Source organism: Giraffa tippelskirchi, chromosome 10 (assembly GCF_054371585.1).
Source record: "Giraffa tippelskirchi isolate mGirTip1 chromosome 10, T2T-mGirTip1v1.2.pri, whole genome shotgun sequence".
Lineage (NCBI taxonomy): Eukaryota > Metazoa > Chordata > Mammalia > Artiodactyla > Giraffidae > Giraffa > Giraffa tippelskirchi.
In genome coordinates this window covers 158,771,242-158,792,981 of record NC_137284.1, presented here as the reverse complement: position 1 = coordinate 158,792,981, position 21,740 = coordinate 158,771,242, and the positions used below count along the sequence as shown (strand labels likewise).

The following is a 21,740-nucleotide window of genomic DNA, read 5'->3' as shown; positions in this document are numbered from 1 at the left end:
GCTTGGAGCCAGAGGTGCCGACAGGAATCCTGGCCGACCGCCAGCTGCACCGGGAGCAGCTCACTCCATCTGTGAGTCTCAGGGTGCTCATCCCTGAAGTGGGCTGTGACTTACACCCCATCATTCCTATGACTACAAAATATGTTGTGATACGTTCAAGTCCCAATATCAGACACATAATGTTACTCACTAAATGCCTATTCAGTTCAGTTCAGTTCAGTTGCTCAGTCGTGTCCGACTCTTTGCGAACCCATGAATCGCAGCACGCCAGGCCTCCCTGTCCATTACCAACTCCTGGAGTCCACCCAAAGCCATGTCTATCGAGTCGATGATGCCATCCAACCATCTCCTCCTCTGTCATCCCCTTCTCCTCCTGCCCTCAATCTTTCCCAGCATCAGGGTCTTTTCCAATGAGTCAGTTCTTCGCATCAGGTGGCCAAAGTATTGGAGTTTCAGCTTCAGCATCAGTCCTTCCAACGAACACCCAGAACTGATCTCCTTTAGGATGGACTGGTTGGATCTCCTTGCAGTCCAAGGGACTCTCAAGAGTCTTCTCCAACACCATTGTTCAAAAGCATCAATTCTTCGGCGCTCAGCTTTCTTTATAGTCTAACTCTTACATCCATACATGACCAGTGGAAAAACCATAGCCTTGACTAGATGGACCTTTGTTGGCAAAGTAATGTTTCTGCTTTTTAATATGCCGTCTAGGTTGGTCATAACTTTCCTTCCAAGGAGTAAGCGTCTTTTAATTCCATGGCTGCAATCACCATCTGCAGTGATTTTGGAGCCCAGAAAAATAAAGTCAGCCACTGTTTCCACTGTTTCCCCATCTATCTGCCATGAAGTGATGGGACCGGATGCCATTATCTTAGTTTTCTGAATGTTGAGCTTTAAGCCAACTTGTTCACTCTCCACTTTCACTTTCATCAAGAGGCTCTTTAAATGCGGTTAAATGTTCACTCATTCATTTATAAATGAAATAAAGAGCCATGGGAGCAGAAAGGAATATGGTAGAAACTGCACAGTAGGGTTTTAAAGACACACATAAACCATGCTTATGTGGGATCTTTCCTCGTGGCTCAGACGGTAAAGCGTCTGCCTATAATGTGGGTAGACCCAGGTTCAATACCTGGGTTGGGAAGATTCCCTGGAGAAGGAAATAGCAACCCACTCCAGTACTCTTGCCTGGAAAACTCCATGGATGGAGGAGCCTGTTAGGCCACAGTCCATGCGGTCTCAAAAAGTCAGACACAACTGAGTGACTTCAGTTAACCTTATAAACTGTGGTGCTGGATAAGACTCTTGAGAGTCCCTTGGACTGCAAGGAGCTCCAACCAGTCCATCGTAAAGGAGATCAGTCCTGGGTGTTCATTGGAAGGACTGATGCTGAAGCTGAAACTCCAATACTTCGGCCACCTGATGCGAAGAACTGACTCACTGGAAAAGACCCTGATGCTGGGAAAGACTGAGGGCAGGAGAAGGGGATGACAGAGGATGAGATGGTTGGATGGCATCATGGACCCAATGGACATGAGTTTGAGCAAACTCTGGGAGATAGTGAAGAACAGAGAAGCCTAACGTGCTAAAATCCATGGGGTCGAAAAGAATCAGAGACAACTTAGTGACTTAACGACAAAAACAAAATAGAGGAACAAGGAAAGAATTTCATTTCAGGGACCAAGGGAACAAAACTAAAGTGGCATGAGGGTGACTCCTGCGTGGGGCGAGAGAGAGCCTGGTAAGGGGCCTTTGGATGAGACGGTGAGCAGCTGAGTGGACAGAGCCCGGGAGCCGGATGGCGTTCAGACGTCCTGAGGTAAGCCGGAGGGAACTGCAGGGAGAGCAGCAGAGAAAAGACCCTGAGGGCTAACCTGTGGACATAAGGAGGGGACAGGCCCGGGGCCAGCAGCGCCCTCAGGGGCCACGCTCTCAGGTCTCAGCAGGAGGCCTGCCCTGAGCTTCAGTCCTGGCTCAGGAATTCTAGCTCTGATACCACCGATGATTACATGCGAGTCTCAGGTCAGCCCTGGGTTTGGATCTTGCTCTCTCCTTATCCTTGACGTTGGGCTGGTTGTGAAGGGGGCTGCAGAGGAAGCCGTGCTTGTTAGCGCTGCCCTGGAAGCCCCTCCAAATGCTTGGAAGGTGGATAGAAATGTATACGAGGGCGTTACGCGATGAATTAAAGATATGCAGAGAGATGGCAAAACCCCGACTTTCTGTTCATACTTGGGCGCCGGCTGCCCACAGGTCTGTGTTCACAGAGCAGGCTAACGCGACATGTCCTGGGCTCCGGTGCTCACTCCAAAGTGTGGGAACGTCCATTGTCTTGCTGGATGGAGGAGACAGAGCTACAGGGGATGCTGTTAACTTCCAGTCCAGACAGGCAGAAGCGTGAGTGGCTTCTTCATCTGGGCGCCTCAGCCCTGGCAGAGCGTCGACCTCGCCCCTGAGTGTCCAGCAGCCTGGCAGGCCATGCAGCGGGCCAAGCTGAGTCCTGGGAGCCCAAAGCCTCATGTGAGAAAAGAGTTGTGTCATCTCCACCGAAGGCTGTGCTATTCAGGCCTGGGAACCAGAGCTTCTCAATGACGAAATGCCACAGCTTTTGCTCTTTTGTCCATCGCCAGCAGCTCCAGAAATACATATTGGTCCATACACAGTCTGGCTGAGCCAGACAGTGCAAAGTCATCGCCCGCCGGGAGGGCTAACGCTGCCTGCTGTCTCCTTCACACTGCTGCAGTCAAGGTACAGCAAGAGAACAGACAGGAATGCCTGAGAAGGCCCATGATGCCCTTTGCCAGCCCAGCCGGGAACCCCAAGGTCAGAGGCATCCGGCTAGAAGGATGCTGGATGCTAGGCGTGCAGCCCCGCTCCTCCTCTCAGCCAGGAAGCAGCAGGTCGCCCCAGGGCAGGGCCATGCTCCTGGACCTGGGCCTTCCTCCAGGACTGGCGATTCTTGAAAAGAAACCCCTCCTCCTAGATCTGTTTAGAAGCGAGCGATGATGCTCGGGGCGGAGCCCTCTTAACTGCTTGCGAGGCATGTGCCGGGGCGCCCGTGAACAGCCTCTTCAGGAAGTTTCCACCCTCCCTGCCACGGACTCCCTCGAGGGCTTGTCATTACAGAGCACTGCAGAGGGGACGGCTGCGGGGAGCAGCCTGTGAGGCCCCTGAGTGCCTGCGTTCGGGGAGGAGAGGAGGCCTGACACTCTATCCTGGGCGGGAACCTGCGCAGACAAGTCAGCTGGCCTCTCTCGGGGACCAGGTAGAGGGTAGGGGGATTGAAACCCCCAGCCTGGTGGGGGGGGGTCTAAACAGTACAGCCACCTTGGATAACCATCTGGCAGTTTGTCGCCAACTGAAACATACATTCACTGTACGACCCAGTGATTCTACCTCTAGCTATTTACCCAAGAAAAATGGAAACATGTGCCTATAAGAAATTCTGTATGCAAACACTCACAGTTTTATTCATAACAGCCTCAAGCTGGAAACCACTCAAATGTCACATGGCAAAGGCATAAACAAATGACTGTCTCCACTCACTGGGCCGCTTCTCAGCAATAAAAAGAATGACCTACATGCATCGGCAACAACGTGGGTGAAACCAAAAGCAATTATGCTAACGAAGAATCCCGTCACCCAGGATTGTGTAAGTATGACTCCATCCACAAGGCAGTCTAGAAAAGGCAAAGCTAGAGGGGTGAGCGCCAGGGTAACCGGGGGGGTGGGTGGAGGACAGGCGCATGGGCTATTTTGGGGAGACAGAAATCTTCCCTGTCTTGGTCGGGGAGGTGCTTCTATGATTGGAACCATCCGTCAAAACTTAATGAAAATTTCTCACTGAAAACATAGGGGTTTTACTATGAGTAAGTTATGTTGCAGTGACAGGTATCTGCTTATCTCTCCAGGGTCTGGATGACCACCTGTCCCGCTGTCCTTGAGGCCTGCTTTTCTGGACGAGGCTACTACCCTTGATGTTTAATCTGTGCCATTGTCGCCAGCGTAAATAAGGGAACAGCCCGGAGTGAGCGCAGAGGAGGTGCTGTGAAGACAAAGCAGAAGAGACGACGTAGCCGGTGACTCACGTGGTCTGCCCGCTCTCCACCCCGGGCTAGCACAGACTGGCTCCTGGGGTGCAGCAGAGTGGAGAGGGCGCTCTGCTGCAAACACCGCGGAGCTCGGCCTCCAGGGGACTCTTTGGGAAGAGGCCTGTGGGCGGGAGCGTTGCTGACCTTAGAGATGTGGACAGAGCCTTCTCAGGTGACTGGCTCTCAGGCCCAGCTGAAAGGGTTCCACATGCTTGCCTCTCACTCTGCGTGACTGACAACGCGGCCTGTGATACTTCAGAAGAGACAGAGCAACACAGCTCCGGTCAGTCCGTTCAGTTGCTCAGTCGCTCAGTCCTGTCTGACTCTTTGCGACCCCATGGACCACAGCACGCCAGGCCTCCCTGTCCATCACCAACTCCCAGAGCTTACTCAAACTCATGTCCATTGAGTCGGTGATGCCATCCAACCATCTCATCCTCTGTCGTCCCCTTCTCCTCCTGCCCTCCATCTTTCCCAGCATCAGGGTCTTTTCCAGCGAATCAGTTCTTCGCACCAGGTGGCCAAAGTATTGCAGTTTCAGCTTCAACATCAGGCCTTCCAGTGAACATTCAGGACTGATCTCCTTTAGGATGGATTGGTTGGATCTCCTTGCAGTCCAAGGGACTTCAAGAGTCTTCTCCAGCACCACAGCTCAAAAGCACCAGTTCTTCGGCTCCAGAATGCACCAATGGGAACAGGCAACTCCAAGCTGAGACACCAGGTGGCGCTCACGTCAAGCTCCAGCCCAGACACAGGATCGATCTCATCTCCGTGGTGCGGATGCCCGTGCTCTAGAGCCTTTACTGCATATCATTAAGTAAATCTCCAAGGACACTGTCAACCGGAGACCTGCCTGCATCTCTCTGCTGAGAGGACGAGGAAATTCACGTTCGTCGCATCTTTGCAGAAACAGAAACAGAAGTTTCTCAGCTTCAAAGAGAATCCTGGGGTCACTTGGTGCTGACAGCTAGTGAAGAAGGTGGCAGGACCAGCTGACACCAGATACTGGAACTAGAAATCCAGTCACTTAAAAATGCTCTCTTGAGGTCTCATCCTCTGAGACTGTGGTCTGAGCGATTTGGGGGTGGGGCCCAGGCCTGCTTCTCCTTATACTTGACAATCTCATTTAATTCATTAATTCCCTCCACCAATCAACATCAATGCACCTCCCCCACCCCCCACCCCCGCGTTGGGAAGAGTTCAAGGACGTGAAGGTGCAAGTTTAGGTTCCACAAGGCGCCTGATGAAATGACGCATCCCCCATCTTTTCACCTCATTTCCAAATGAGGTTTGCTTGTTTGAAAATCTTTAGACATGGAGGGCGGTTTTTTAAGAGCAGAAAAGGACTCAAAGGGACAGAATGGTTGAAACAGGCCCCCTTTGCCTGTGGCTGATGGCTTTTCTCCCAACAGCTCAGCCCAGCAGGTGCAGCCTCTCCGGCAGGTATTCTTGGGCATCCCTGTTCTCACCCCAGGCAGCAGACACCTGGGACATGGACACAGCCCAAGCCCCTCCTAGCAAACCCCACTCTCTGACACCTAAGAATTCAAGAGAGAAATGGGTCAGGCAGTAACTGCATATTAAAACATTTCTAAACACATTGTTCAGAAAAAATTACATGTTGACAACAAAGGAGCAATTTAAAGCAAGGATAGATTTCAGTGTGAAATGGGAGTCAGTCCTACTCCAGGAGCGCGGGGAGGCTGGAGGGGGTTTTAGAGGAGAGGGTTTTGATGTCAGGGCTTGAAGGATCAGAAGGATTTGGACACAAGACACACGGTGAGCGGCACCTACGTTTCTGGCGTCCGAGTTGTGGGGGTGGATAAAGGATAGAGCGAGCGAAGATGAGACCACCTTCTGTCTGCACGCAGTGATAGCGCATCACTGAAGTGGTCCTTCAGGGCAGACTGCCTCCTGGCACCTGGAAGCCATCATGTGCATCCTTCTCCCTCCACCCCCAGCACTGCGGGCGAGACTCATGGATCACAGTGTCCTTCCCCACAGAGCACAGGCGCTGCTTTAAACTCAGAGCTCCAGGAAGCCATTAGAATTGATCAGAGCTGGCACCGAGTATGAAATTTACTTTCTGTCCAGAGGTAGGGGAATTGTGGGGAGAGTGATTAATTAGATTTGGCTGCATAATAGAAGGCCTTGGTTCCCCCACAAAGAAACCCTGTAGTACTTTCTGCACACCAAAACAGGCACTTACACGCACCGTTTCAATATCCTACAGAACTTCATAACCTTTCCATGAACCCCATGAGTCAGGCATTTTATTTCCATTATATAGATGGAGTAATAGTGCCCAGAGAAGCAAAGTAACTCTTCTATGATTACACAGGTAAAGAGGCTGACTGGGGATTTATTCCCACATCGATTTGATTCTAAAGCTCATTCTTTTGATAGTGCTTGCTAACTGCTTGTAATGCAGGGGGAGAAGGGGGAGAAGGGGGGGGGGCCTTGGGGGAAGGGAGCAGGAGAAGCAGCTTAACTAAGATCCAGCCCCACAGGTCTTGGAGCTGTCCACGGTGCTGAAATGCTGGTACTGCCAGTAAAGGTAGGATCCTGCCCATTCCGTGTGTTTAGTCTCTCAGTCATGTCTGACTCTTCGAGACCCCATGGACTGTAGTCCACCAGGCTCCTTTGTCCATGGGATTTCCCAGGCAAGAACACTGGCGTGGGTAGCCATTTCTTTCTCCAGGGGATCTTCCTAACCCAGGGATCGAACTTGCATCTCCTGTATTGGCAGGCAGATTCTTCACTATGGAGCCGCCTGGGAAGTCTTGCAGGCCTTGCTAGAGGCACGTAGAATGCCACTCTAAAGACTCTCTTTCTGTTATATTTTGGCCTCACGTTGGCCCTTCCTAAAGATATACAGACAATCCTGTTTACGCAACTCCTGGCAGCTCTGCAGAGTGAGTGAGTCCAGTGGCAGCATCCTGGAGAAGGAAGTGTTGGGCCACTCACACTGCTGGGGATTCTCACCGCCACCCTCACGAACTCACTACCTTGAATCTCCTCACGCATCAGGCTCAACTCACAACAGGCACAGGCTGCTGAAGATTTAATTAGAGGAGCATGGAATATTAACCCTTGGAACCCGTCTTCACTTTCTGAGCGAACACCAGACACCCACCATCACAGTCAGGTGGTTTCTGCGCTGAACCCTCCCGCATCACACGCCTGATCTGCTCCCCACCAGGCCTCCTAACTGACTCCAAGCCCTAATCACCCCTTTCCTTCCCTCTGCTCTACACACACGCACAGAACTAATCTAAGCCTGCTGTCAGCACCACGTCTCTCTTAGGCTCAGTGTTCAGCGTGTTCTTCCTGTAAAGACCCATTGCACTCACCCCAGACCCACCCAATCCCGTCTTCCCCCAGGCAGAGTCCCAGGAGAACAGCCCTGCTTGGGCCTGGTCTGGCACCCCAGTAATTCCAGGAAGAGGCTGGCTCACTGAAAAGGTCAAGCTCGTTTAATGATTCTCCCAGCCTGGAAAATCTCCTCTTAGTCTCCATCTATTAAACCAAACAAAATAAAACTTACTCGACTATAAGGCTCCCCTCAAGCCAGACTTCCTTTTTGAGATTCTTTATGGCATTTCTTCTTTTGTGTTCAGTGCTTAAAATACCCATTTGAGGCATTTAATTTTATATTGTTATATAAGCAAGGAGATCCAACCAGTCCATCCTAAAGGAAATCAGTCCTGAATATTCATCGGAAGGACTAATGCTGAAGCTGAAACTCCAATACTTTGGCCACCTGATGCGAAGAACTGACTCATTGGAAAAGACCCTGATGCTGGGAAAGATTGAAGGTGGGAAGAGAAGGGGAGGACAGCGGATGAGATGGTTGGATGGCATCACCAACTCAATGGACATGAGTTTGTGTAAACTCGGGGAGTTGGTGATAGACAGGGAGGCCTGGCATGCTGCGGTCTATCGGGTCACAAAGAGTCGGACATGACTGAGCAACTGAACTGAACTGAACTGATATGTCTATGTCCTTCCTTTTCAACAAGACTTTGAGCTCCTTAAGGATAGAGACCATGCTTTGTTGCTCAATACAGTGTTTCAGTGTTGACTTATCCTTTCTGCTTCCACTGGAAGCAAAACAAGAAAGCCTTGGAAATTAATTGCAGCAAGTCAGGTTGAGATGAGATTAAAAAAAGAACTTATTGAGCACTGAGAATTGTAGATCGTTGAGGCTATAGACATCACTTTTAAGAGAGAAATTAAAATCGCGTGGGCATTATAATCACCTGAGTGTCATGGAATGGGTCTTAGCTTTGAAAAATTTTTAAAGGGAATTTTATTATTGTAGGGGTTATATCATTCCTCTCCTTGTAACAGAAAGGATTTGAACTGGCTAGGAAGTAAAGTCTGATAAAATTTAATTATGAGACTACAAATACATATTGGGGACATATTACAATATGAAGAAATAACATTCCCAGGCAGTCACTTGGAGCAAAATTCTCTGCTGTGCACCGCACATGTATCATTCTCTTTAATTCTTACAGGGTGCCTATGAAGTGGGCACTGTTGTTAACATCTTTATAAAAACGTGAACACGAAGCTCCGTAGAAGTACAGCGGCTCTCAAGGTCACAGAGCCAGGAGTCAGCTGCCAACTGGGACTCATGTTCAGGTCTATGTGACCCCAGGGCTTCAGTCTGTAACTCCCGCATCAACCTAGGTATCTATTTTCTAAATAAATGGAATGCTCTTCTATGTCCCAGCCTATAAAGTTAGAGAGTAACCCTGGGCAGAAGGAATCGATGTCTCAGTTCATTACTTTCACAGATGTGACTTCATAAGTCAACCAGAATCCCAAAGGAATACCATTTTGTACCGTTTCGTAAAGGTGAACAAGCAAGGTTAGGGCAGCACCACCCACAGAAGACGACCTGACGTGTTCACAGAGGTCCCGTCACACACTTCTCAGTTTCTGGTCTACGTTTCTCTGTTTGCCAAACCCCCAAATGCCAACGCTACCTAATTAAGGGGCATACCAAATTTTTCTTAAAATTGATGTCTGTTACGGAAGGACTGAGTTTCTCCAGCCCATATGATTTCCAGAATGATCCTAATAGATATGAAAAATTGCAAATTACATAGAAATATAATTTTTTAAAGAAAAACACTCAAGTTGAAGGGAAAACTAACCCAAGAAAAAAACTCATGTCAGGAAAACTCCAAGAAACAGCAAATCTACCAAAAACTGCTATGAAAACATATGATGGACCCTTAACAGAGAACATCCAACTGGTTACCATTTCTATCAATCTCTATCATGAAGTGTTGCTTTATTTTGCTGCCGTTCCTATATAAATACTTAGTAAAACACTCTGTTAAAAATTAACTAGCTTTAATTCTGGCTTATTACACAAATCTGTGTAAAAGATGCATGCCCTTTGAGAACACAATTTCTGAAAATTCAGTATGTGAAAGTCAAACACTCCCACCATGAGGCTCTAGACCCTTGAACAGATGAACATTCAGCTGGCTCGGGGTTCTCGTATGACTCGAGCCATTGTATGTGCCCTGGGGTCTACCCCAGGCTCCAGCTGCGGAGGTCAGAGCTGGGGATGGAGGGAGTTAAACATGGGTCAGGGAGGCCTCCTGCTCGCTTGTGAGAGACAGAAGAGAGGGAACACCCACCCCAGAATCATCTGTCACTGGCAAAAAGGAAGGAAGCCAGAGTTTAGAGGGCGCTGAAAAATTAATTCGGTTCACCTCTGTGATTGTTTGGAAAGCCTGAAGCTAAGGGAGAAAATCTAAGTTATAAATGCCAAGTAATCCCATCCTGCAGACGGAACGGCCTTGGGCTGGAAGTGAGGGACTGCAGGGAGAGAGGGATGAGAGGAGAGGTGAGAAAAAGGGAGAAAAATACACACCTGTGTCTCCAGAAATATCAAGAGAAGCTCTCACATGTTTGGTGCTATGAGTAAATGTTAATTTAATATTTTCATAGAGATGTTTCTATTCAAAAAGACAACTGTGCCTTCCTCACCACCCCAAGCCCACCTACAGGGGTATGCTTTTGCCTGGCCATCAGGCAGGGCCCTGGCACAACTGACTGAGCTCAGCAAGTCTCTTTCAGACACTGAAGCTGCAAAAGCTCAAGGTCTAAAGGCTCACCCAGTTTGGAAACCCACCATCTCATTAATACAAAGAAGACTTTGATGATATTCAAAATTCATTCATTTATGGTTCATAAATGATCAGTCAATCATAAAGGAAATCAACCCTGAATATTCACTGGAAGGACTGACGCTGAAGCTGAAGCGCCAATATTTTGTCCACCTGATGCAAAGAACTGACTGATTGGAAAAGACCCTGACGCTGGGAAAGACTGAAGGCAGGAAGAGAAGGGGACGACGGCAGGTGAGATGTTGGATGGCATCACTGACTCGATGGACATGAGTTTGAGCAAGCTCCGGCAGATGGTGGAGGACAGGGAAGCCTGGCGTGCTGCAGTTCATGGGGTCACAAAGAGGCAAAGAGTGGGACACGACTGAGTGACTGACCACCACCAACAAATGATCTTATGATAAAGAGGAGGACTTGGGGGTGAAACAATGGATGCCATTTTTGGAGATGCTTCAGTTTACGTGATGAGACGAGCCATAGACATCCTCACCCACCAGAGCTGTTTCCCGTAAGTGCAGCAAGTATTCAGTTACATCTTTCAATCCTATGAAAGTCTTAATGCACCTGAGCAGGACCCTATGGGGCCTTCCTGGAAGAGACCCCTCCCCAACCCATGTTCTCCACCTGCCTCTTGTCTGTAGAAAAACTGTAGCCTACTTAGGTTTTCCTCAAGTTCCCAAGAGTAAATTTAATCTGAGACGTGAGAAGATGCAGAAAGAAAGGAAAAAATCCAAACAAGGCAACATAATAACAGTTGAGCCATTAACCAAACTCAAGGGCCTTTAGCTCCTCCTCAAGGGCTCCGGATCATATTCTGAGCCACACCCTCGAGCTGTCTTGCAGATACTGATGCTTCCACCAGGTGGGAGACGTTAACCATAAGCTGCACACAAGCAGGGAGACCCCAGAGCAGCTGGAACCAAAAGGATACATGGACGCTTACTTACCTCACCACCGTCAGTCAGAAGACTGTCCATGAGCTGGTCACATAACCCACAATCCCCCTCCCTCACCCTGTCTTTAAGAACCTTTTCCTGAAGCCTTTAGGGAGTTTGGGCCTTTGAAGCACCAGCTCTCTGCACTCCTTGCTTGGGGCCTGCAATCAGTGTGCACTTTCCTTCACCACAACCTGGTGTCAATAGACTGGCTTTACTGCGCTTGGGCAAGCAAATCCACATTTGGTTCGGTAACATTTAGGAAAGCAATAAATTAGCACCATTAAAAAGCCTGATATTTACAGCTCCAGTGTAACACTCCAGGGGGTTGTTTGCGGTGGACAGTGAGCCCAGGCTGTGTTGGAGTCCAGCTCTCCTGGACACCAGCCATGAGAAGACAGGACAGGGGAGGACGACGATTTCCTTGCAAGACTGACGTGCTAGGGTGAACACAGAGACTCAACCTATCCGCGAAGGCCGTGCTGATTACCGTGATTGTTTAAAAACACAGAAAGCAGCTCACTCTTTGCTGACATCCTCTATGGGGGGATTATCACCCTCATCGTGAGCCCTGAAACCAAGCCTTCAGCACAGACCACCTTGTCCTCAGGTTTGCAGTCCGCCTGGCAAACTCTCATGCCAGGAGAACATATTTCTCCTACATGTTAACTGATGCAATAAAGTATTTACACTATGTGTCAAGCACAAAATGCTTTTCGAGTTTTGAGTTTTACAAATTTATTCTTCATCTAGGATAAACTCTATTGCTCCCAGAAGGGGTAGATAAATCTCAAGGCATAATTATACCCCTGCTGGCTGTGACCTTTGAAGGTGCATTATCTGCTTGAAAAATAATAGAATACTCCCTCCTCTGTGAAAGACATTTGAGTTTCTATCTGAACTGTGCTTTGAATAAAACACGCCCATGGATACTTTATTTTCACGACAGGGGGTCATCTTTAGTTTCTTGGGGCTTGATTTTTCTAATAGTCTAACAGAAGCGATTAATCACATTTTGCCGCATATTTACACGCATCCTTTATTTATCTGAAGTCCAAAATGAAGTTATTTTCTCCATGCTTGTTTTCCAAAGATATGCCCATATTCTACCCAACATAGTTGTGAAACATCCATTCTGTGATCAATGCTCTCCTTCAGAACATTATTTTTTTTTTTATCAACTCCTGCTGTTTGTTTGCATTTGCTTAGCAAAATTAGGATGCCTCCCCCTAAGCAGTCATGGGAAACCACACAATATTGCCAGCAGCACAACCCAATGTCTTACAACGTTTCCTGAGCACATCACCTTGTCAAAAGAAAAGTGAGAGAAACCATGGAAGGTAAAGATGAGGACAAAAGAGGGGCGGGGTAGGGGTGTGGGGGAGGGAGGAGGGGGAAGAAAGAAAAAACAGAAATGGAAGCAAGGAAACACCATCCTTGCCTCCCTCTCCTTGTTCTGCAACTGGTTTCCCACGTGCCAACTCAACAAATGGCTTCATCCAACTTTAACCTCGAATCAACACCTCTGGATTCCAAAGATGAGCCCTTGATAACACACCCCACTGTGTATACCCAGAGCTGAAAACTCTGCAAAGTCACGCACTCATGTCTTTTCCTTTGCACTCACACTTCTGAGTCCCAAATCTTCCCATTTTGAGAAAAAAGATGAGCTTAGGGTGCTGCCCTTTCTATTGTGTATATAAACTGGGAACCCTCCTGGGAGTCAGAAGGTGAACCACCATGCCCTAGGGGGGCTGCAGGTGATTACAAAGCGTAGGGGTGGGGGGTTGGTGATGGGGGCGGGGCAGCATCTTACCCTGCAGGACCTGGAACCTGGGGACCAGAGCAGGAGGTGGCAGAGCTGCTCTGGGAAGGAAGCTTCACTAATGGGCGAGGAGCTGGACTCAGTGACACCCCCACCCCCACCCCGGGGCCTGGGGGCACCCCAGAGGTTCCCACAGCATCAGGACACTACACTGTCAAAAGCTAAGGTGCCATATTTCCTGCCCTAGGAATTAAGCAACTAGTCAGCGCTCCACTCTGTTCTGCAGATTTCTCGTTAGAAGAAAATGAAAGAGCCATCTTACCCATGAGGGATTTTGCTCAGGACATAATATCCAGTATAGGAGTGTTGATATATCTGAAACAGACACACAAAAAACAAGAAACAAAAAAAACAAGCATTGAGATCATGGTTGTGATTATATTTTTCAAATCACTGTGAATCCTAATAAACAAGCCTGGACCAAATGCATGTAGTCAGGAGACCAGGCATCCAAGTCTTTTATTTACTCAGGAAGTAAATTTGCATATCATGTCAGTCTTATTCCCACCATTTGCATGTGGTTTACTGGGTAGCCAGAGGCTTGGTGTCATTTCCACGACTACCTGGTTTGTGATTAAATCGGGGCAGAAATTTCCAGCTCAACTAATGTAGCTCAGAACTGACATGGACGCTGCTCATCGGAGGCTTCCTGACAGCCAGCTGGACCAGAGATGGGGAGACCCAGGCCCGGCGGGAGGTCGCTGAAATCTCCGGCAGAGTCCACTCTGAACCCTCGGTGAGCTGTAATACCGGGGCCAAGATAGGCTTACCTGGGCAAACTTGTCCCCTGGACAATTTGATGTGCGTGTTTTAGTTTCAGAGTGGCCCGTAAATTAAGAACTCATTGCAAGGGGAACGTGGCTTTCAAAACTAAGGCAGTATCAACAACAGTATAGCATTTCCAAACTCCTGTAATCCTCAGGTCTCAGATGTCCCTCTTCAACTCTTGAGCCAGGAGATTACTCCCCAACCCATAAATGCAGTGACTAGAATGCAAGGGTCGCCCCCAAAGAAGGGAGAACGTGGCCTCCGTCCTCTCCAGCTTTCTGGAGAGAGATCCTCTGGGGGTGTGGAATGTGATGGGTTGGTTACCCTGCAAGGATGAAGTGAGAACCGTATTTCACTTCCCTTTCTCTGGAAACTTCTGAGGGTTGGCACCCTGTGTGGGTGAGTGCTCGCTGACTAGCATTTTAAAACCAGCTTTCTAAAGATAATGGGCGAGGGACACGCAGGCCGAGGAAGACAGAGCTACCGCAGGGTGTGAGCAATATGGACACACCTGGTGCTGATGACGGACGTGAGCCTAGAAAGGAGAACGGGGGAGGGTCTGCTGACACTCCCGACTCCACGCCTGGTCTGGGCCCCCGGGTTAACCTCGAGGAGGTCACAGTTATTTGGTGAAAAAGGACCCAGATATAACAATAAAAAACAGCACTTAATTGCCAAAGAAGTTTCATTTCCAGTGACCCCAGGACTCCTGGACTAGATCCCCGGGACCTGGGATGGTGTACTCAAGGGCAGGGGACGGCCATCCAGCTGGGGGTCTAGTTGAAACTCTGGTCCAGGTGTGAAGAAACAGCTTCCGAGGAGCAAAATCGTGAAGAAGAATAGCATGTGGTCCTGGAGCAATTTGCGCAGGACCCCCCCCCCCAGGACCGAGCTGCTGTTCTGAAGTGCTGCAGCGCCGCTCCCCCAGGAGAAGAAGGAGGGGCTGGAGTCCCAGCCCCTGTGTCCTGAGCAGACTGAGGCTCAGAGAGCCCCTCGGAGGTCCGGGAGCTTTGACAGAGAGGTGCCTCTGTGAACAGGCCCCGGAGCAGAAGCTGGGTGGACCTGTTCCATTTCTCTACAGTTACGGCGTCTGTGCTGGGCTGTTCAGGCTCTCCAGCAGTGCCCTTTCTTACTACAAGTCTCACTTCATTTTCACAGTGACCCCAGGCAGGCAGAAGGTCGCCTCTGTTTGCTGAGATGGGAGAGTGAGGCTCAGGGAGGGAGAGGAGGATGGAGCCGTGATGGAGGCACAAGGAGAGGAGGAAGGCTGGGTCCTGACTGCACAACCCTGAGTGTGGGTGGACTCAGTGACCCCAGCAGTGTCTGAGCACAGGCTGTAAACGGTACTGAGGCCTCCCAGCTCCCTCTCGGGTCGTTTGCTCTGCGGGAGGATGGCTGTCAGATCGGGAAGACACTCGAGTAACTGTACGGGCTAGGGCCGAGGTTCTTCCTCATGAGATCACCACGAGCCAGCAACGCACTGGGAAGCTTGGAATTGATTCTTCACCCCCTAGTCAGGCCTGCAGACGACACAGCCCTGACTAACAGTCTCACAAGAGAACGTGAGCTGGGGCCACTCAGATCTGAGATGGTCCTGAATTACTGGCCCACAGCAACCGTGAGACAGAAGCCGCTAGGTTTCAGATAGCTTCTCACACAGCAGTCAGTAAATAATACATCTAGTTTAAATCCAGATGATCAAGATTAACTATTAAATCAGAAGTGGACAGACTTGAGTTTCTGGATTCCTTCCCTATAAACTTTCAGCAACTTCTAAAACACATAGACAAATTATTATCAAAGAGTGTCCATATAGAAGAGGTGAGGGGTGGGGGGCGTTATGGACCAAAGCACTTGGAAAAAGCCTCTGAGGTTACCATAGAGAACAGTCCAAAGCACGGGAGATGAGGTGGTCGTGACACTGACGGCAGAGTATTTTTGGAACACATTCTATGCACTAGGCAGAACGCCAGCTCCTTGGCATACGTGAATGCGTTCAATCTGTATGAGCTAGGTATTATTATCCTACATTTTAGATAGGAAAACTGAATCAAACCCAAGTAATACTTGAGATCCGTTTCTCTCTAAGCACATACTGGAAATTGCCTGAACAGAGGGTACAGCTCTTAATTCTCAAGTTACAGGTCCAAGTTGGTTGTTGTCAACTGAAAAATCCAGGATACCAACAGCTATAATACACATGCAAAGTAAGGACACGTGCTGTCTTGCTTGGTCGATGGCCTATTTATTTGACCCATCTGGAAGTAGTGATTTCAGTTCATTCTCTGGTTATGACATTCCCAAACCCCTAGACTTACATCTTCATACTTATTTAAATATCATGCAAATGACCCTGAAATTCAACTCTGTGGGTATATTCTGAGTGAAACCCAAGTGGAACCCAATAACCTAATAAGGACAATAGAATAAAAATGATGAGAGAGCTATCCATTTACAATTCTGCGTCTGTTCTGTCAGGCAGAAAGAAAAAAAAAAAACAAGCCTATATGGGTGGGAAATGTAACAGAATATCTAGAAAACGAAGCCACTAATTAGAAAGATTCAAACAAGATGAAAGAGAGTCAAGAAGTAGAGACAGATAAAACCTGAGATGCTGGGGTACCTCCTATGTGCCAAGTATGTATGTGAAAGAAGCATTCCAGGGTAAACCGTGCATGCAAATGAAAAGCCTTAAACATGCAAGTGCAATTATGTGACTCAAGGGCTACTCTTAAAAAACGGGGAAGTGGGAGGAAGATGAAGTGATTTTCTCAATGCTCCAAGATGAAACAATCAAATACCATTCTCCTCTGCAAAATATTCCCTCAACCTGGAGCCAAAAGAACCACAGTCACAAAGAAAACTTTGAAAGAGGACAAATTTCAAGTGTTTTCATTTGCACAATGCCTTATCTTGAAAGACATTTTTTTAAAAAGTTACATCTCACTGAAAGAATTCGAGATAAAAGCCTTCTGTGTGTGTGTGTGTGTGTGTGTGTGGACTCTATCTCTTGTATTTATGCATCTTTCTTTAAAACAGACTCGAAATACTTCTGACCATGGAAAAAAGTGCAAAGAGCTGGAAGTTAGTAAGATTGCATTGTTATTTTTGTGTGGGTGACCTTTTAGAAGTTCATGAATATCAGGTTTCTTCCCACACCATCAAATTTCTCTTGGAAAATAAATGCATGAAAATCTGTTACCTAAAACACCATTCACAAGATGGAAAAACAATTTCATCATATTCTTTTTTTTTTTTTTAATATATCATACGATATAGTTGACATCGGCATTCAATAATTTGGAAAAATAACCCAATTTTTGTCTTGGGCTAAGTTCATATTTGGTCTGCATCTAATATATCTGAGGGCTTCCCTGGTGGCTCAGCTGGTAAAGAATCCGTCTGCAATGTGGGAGACCTGGATTCGATCCCTGGGTCGGGGATCCCCTGGAGAAAGGAACGGCTACCCACTCCGGTATTCTGGCCTGGAGGATTCCATGGACTGTATAGTCCATAGGGTTGCAAAGAGCCGGACACGACTGAGCGACGTTCACTGTCGCTAATCTCTCTGAAACATCACTCTGGCCACAACTTGCTTTCTTGTCCTCCCCCACATCACTCTCTGAGAGACGCAGACTTCGATCTCCCTCTGGTCTTTCCTGCCACAGCCTCACCAGGCACGCTGACATGGCCTCACTCTGTGCCCTCTCCCGCTATGAAATCTCCCACTCTCGTCGTCTTAAACCATCATTACCTGAATATTAATTTCACGGACCTGTTTCCTCAACGGTAGGCCCCCACTGACATCTCCATCTTATGTTCACAGGCATGCCAGACTCAATATTCTCAGAAAGAAACTCTTCAACAACCCTTAAAACCTGGTTTTCCTTTCGTATTTCCTATCCTGGTTGGTGGCTCCCTCATCCCCCCAGTAAACTGAACTGAAAACCTAGTTTTTCCTAACTCCGTTCTTTGCCTCCTTCCTCCGCTGGCTCAATTCCGTATATCCCCAAATTGTGCTGAAATAATTTCTCAAGTCCTTCTCAAATCTATCACCCACCCCTCATCCCTAAGGCAAGTCCCCTGCTTCAGACCCCTGTCCATCCTGCCTCTCCTACAGAAAGAAGCTACCGTGTTCTTCTCTAAGACTAACTTCTGAGGCCTTGACTCCATTCGCTTCTGCTTCCTGTTGAACTTTATCAACTCTTCTACCAGAAATGACTCCGCCTTATATTTTTCATCAGGCTTCCCAGATGGCGCTAGTGGTAAAGAACCCGTCTGCCAAGGCAGGGTTCGATCCCTGGGTTGGGGAAGATTCCCTGAAGGAGGGTATGGCAACCCGCTCCAGTATTCTTGCCTGGAGAATCCCAAGGACAGAGGAGCCTGGCAGGTACAGTCACAGAGAGTGACTGGTTGGGGAGCATGGGGTCACAGAGAGTCGGTCATGACGGAGCGCGCGTGCGCGCACACACACACACACACACACGCACACACGCACACATATTTTTCATCACTCCCTCTGCATGGCTCTGTCTCTCAGATCTGTTGAATTAAAATCTCCCATATGAAAAAAAATCCTTGGTCGTCTCCCTGCTCCCCCACATCCCTTCTCTCTAGCTAGCAGGGCACTTTATAAGGGAAGTCTGTACTGTATCACTTTCCATCGCCTCAAGCCCACTGCATCCTCCTCCCGACGTCTCAAAGAGCCACCTCTGCGTGTCTGTCCCACTGCCGCGTACGACAGCGTCTTCCTATTCCCCAGCCCGCTGGCTCACCCTGCAGTGCGTGACAAAGGCCGCAGGAGTCCTCCCCTCTTCATTCCCAGGCAGGTCAGTGGCCTCGGTCTCCTCCCTGCCTTTCCTTTCTGCTGTGCAGACCCCTTGAGCGGATGCAGACACCAACCTGCCACCCACGCAAGTTCCCCTCGTTGGTCTGCATGCTTGGTCTGGAAGGACACTGCTTCCTTACGTGACTTCTTCCTGAGTCCATATTTTCATGCTTGATCTATCTGCTGACTTCTAAGTTCATATTTTTGGCTTGTGTTGGGCCTTTCAGCATGTTTTTGCTTCAAACTTTCATACCACGTTTGATATTTTAAAAACCAAATAAATTCTTCTCCTCCTAAAAAGTGTCCCTTTTTTTTTTTTTTGCTGCACTGTGCAGCATGTGGCTCTTAGTTTCCCCTCCAGGGATCAAACCTGCGCCTCCTGCACTGGAAGTGTGGAGTCTTAGCCACCAGACTGCCAAGGAAGTCCCCTAAAGAATTCCCTTTTATGTTCTTTCATGTATCTGGTCTCTCACTAGAAGCATCTTAGAATCAGCTCCAACCATTTCTATTCCTTCCTCCTTTCCTACTGTCCAGGTACAACTGGTTTCCAAATTTCACTGGACTTTGTGACTTTGGAATGAACCTTAAATTTACGGCACAATTTCCACCCTCAGTAACACTGCCCTAGTTTGATGCCTGAGTGATCACAATGACCTTCCAGATGACCCGCCAGCCTCTGGCCAGTACTCCACCCCTCCTCCCCAAGGCCTGGAGAAGTCCTTTTTCACAGCACAGGAGTCGGGAGCAGTGGGTGGCTGTGGTGGTTTGGAATAGTTTTGGAGTAGGATGCAGCCACTCCTGTGTATCCACTATAATTACAACACAGTTTTATACTAAGACATATGTTCAATTCTCAGCTTGCTCATCATTTGATGGGCGAACTCAGACAAGTTACTTAACCTCTGAGCCTGAGAAGTAAGAGCTGTGGGTATTTGCTTAGGAAATCTAAGCCATGAGAAAGGAATCAAGAATGCTTGTGTTTAAATTTTAAGAACTATATAGTCTAGCTACTAGCACTGTACTGAATCCATGAAATTCTTTTTTTGCCCACTCTTTTGGGCTGTAAGAAAACAGGAATTCCACAGAGAATGGCAAGGTTGGAACTGACCTCTTCCAAGGGGTGGGAGACAGGAAAACAACTGAGATTGTTGCCCTCTGGACTGGCTGCTGGTCAGCACCACCTCTCCACTCAGACTGAGGGCAGGAGGAAAAGGGGACAACAGAGGATGAGATGGCTGGATGGCATCACTGACTCAGTGGACATGAATTTCCTAAGCAAATACCCACATGAGCAAACTCCGGGAGACAGTGAAGGACAGGGAAGCCTGGTGTGCTGCAGTCCATGGGGTTGCAGAGTCAGACGTGACTTAGTGACTGAACAAGCATTTCAATAATGAGGTGGATGGTCCCCTGAAGGGGTGAGCCCCCCAGCACTGGTGGATTCAGGCAGAGGCTGGAGAGCCACTGTGAGCGATGCCCTGGAATGGGTGTGCGCATCCTTAGGCAGATGGCTCCAGTGGACATGACTCCTCTTTCTTGTCTGATCCTACATTCTATTTATTTATGGACTTCGCTAGTAGCTCAGCTGGTAAAGAATCCGCCTGCAATGGAGGAAACTCAGGTTAGATCCCTGGGTTGGGAAGATCCCCTGGAGGAGGAAATGGCCACCCACTCCAGTATTCTTGCCTGGAGAATCCCATAGACAGAGGAGCCTGGAGGGCTACAGTCCACAGGGTTAAAAAGAGTCGGACACGACTGAGCGACTAACACTTTCACTTTTCCTTCTATTTATCAAGGAAATTAAACATATCAGAGGGTACAGAGAGCTTGGAGTAAGAGTCTCCCAAGCTCGAACCAAGGACACCATGGATGGGATAATACATGGTTAAACAAATAAGATTCAGGACTGCGAAGTGAATAGAAGCTAAAGGTACCAGGAGAGATTAACACAGGAAAAAGTCAGGCCAGGCAGGGAAAGAACGTGAGATTTGGAAACCAGATGGTAAAAAAAGAAGAAGAAGGAAAATTATCCATACAAGATGCATGCTGATGAGTGAAAAAAGTAGAAATCTGAAGGGAAAAGATAAAAACTCTAAAAAAAGTAGCTGGAAAAGGTAAGATTTCTTGGTTTTAAAATTGGAGAAAATAAAGCATTTACCCAGAGGGTCTTTCTGCTCACAGTTTTGAAGGTTCTGTTACTGAAAGAGAAGGAATTCCATTAGGTTCCAGCCGGCCATACCAGTTCCACTGAGAATTAACACACAGGCAGCCCCAGGAGAAAGCAAGCAACCTTCCTCCCAAACCTAAGCCAACATTCCCTGGACCATGACGGATCCTCGTGCACTGTTCATGACCCTTTTGTGACATTCTGTATATGTCAAAACCTTTTTGAAAACAGCTTTATGGAGGAATAATTGACACATCAAATACTGCACGCAGGTGACTTCCCTGGTGGTCCAGTGGTTAAGAATCTGCCTTGGAGTGCAGGGGACTGGGGTTTGATACCTGGTTGGGGAACTAAGATCACACACACCTTCCAGCAACTAAGCCCAAGCACCACAACTACTGAGCCCAAGCACCGCAACTACTGAGCTCATGCCACGACGAGGGAGTCTGTTCACTGCAATGAAAAGATCCCACATGATGCAGCTGAGACCTGACAAAGCCAAATGAATAAATTAATTTTAAAAGTTACAAAAAAGGCACTGCATGTATGTGATTTGAGCTGATGAGTCTGGACACTGTGACACTGTTGTGGCATCGTCAGGACCAAGGCACCAGACACACTCAGCACCTTCCACGGCTGCCTTGTGTTCCCAACAACCTCTCAGGAAAGCAGCAAAGATCAGGTAATTAAGCCTGAAGCCCTCGTGCCCCCTCAGTCAGTGGGGAGAAGTGAGGCAAGGAAACCTACCCTCTGCTTTTTCAAAAGCACGTCACGAGTCTCCACACTCACCCGGTGTGTTTCTGAGACTCAGTCCGGACACATTCTTCTGAACAACCTGCCCTCCTGGCTCCGTCTACGGTCAGACCAGGGTCAGGATCAACCCTCATGGAGCAGCTGCCGTTCCTCCGAGAAGCCCTCGAAGACTCGCTCTGCAGAACGGCTGGTGATCCAGAGGGGGCTTCAGGGTCTGCCAA

At 48.3% G+C, this 21,740-nt stretch overlaps 1 protein-coding gene and 1 long non-coding RNA gene across 4 annotated transcripts in view; one reads left to right on the top strand and one right to left on the bottom strand.

Moving 5' to 3' along the window:
• DPP6 (dipeptidyl peptidase like 6) overlaps positions 1-21,740 on the bottom strand; it is a 774,296-nt gene that overhangs the window by 185,314 nt on the left and 567,242 nt on the right. For 2 of the 3 annotated variants that reach the window (XM_081537115.1, XM_081537116.1), the window contains one exon: positions 13,266-13,318. The exons of the other annotated variant lie outside the window; for it this stretch is intronic. In XM_081537115.1, the coding sequence (XP_081393241.1) occupies positions 13,266-13,318 (53 nt within the window). The remainder of the gene's footprint in view (positions 1-13,265; positions 13,319-21,740) is intronic. 3 annotated transcript variants of the gene reach the window in all.
• LOC145524567 (uncharacterized) lies at positions 11-7,642 on the top strand. The gene is made up of 3 exons (XR_014067672.1): positions 11-71; positions 1,678-1,819; positions 3,909-7,642. It is a non-coding gene; the product is annotated as an uncharacterized LOC145524567 (long non-coding RNA).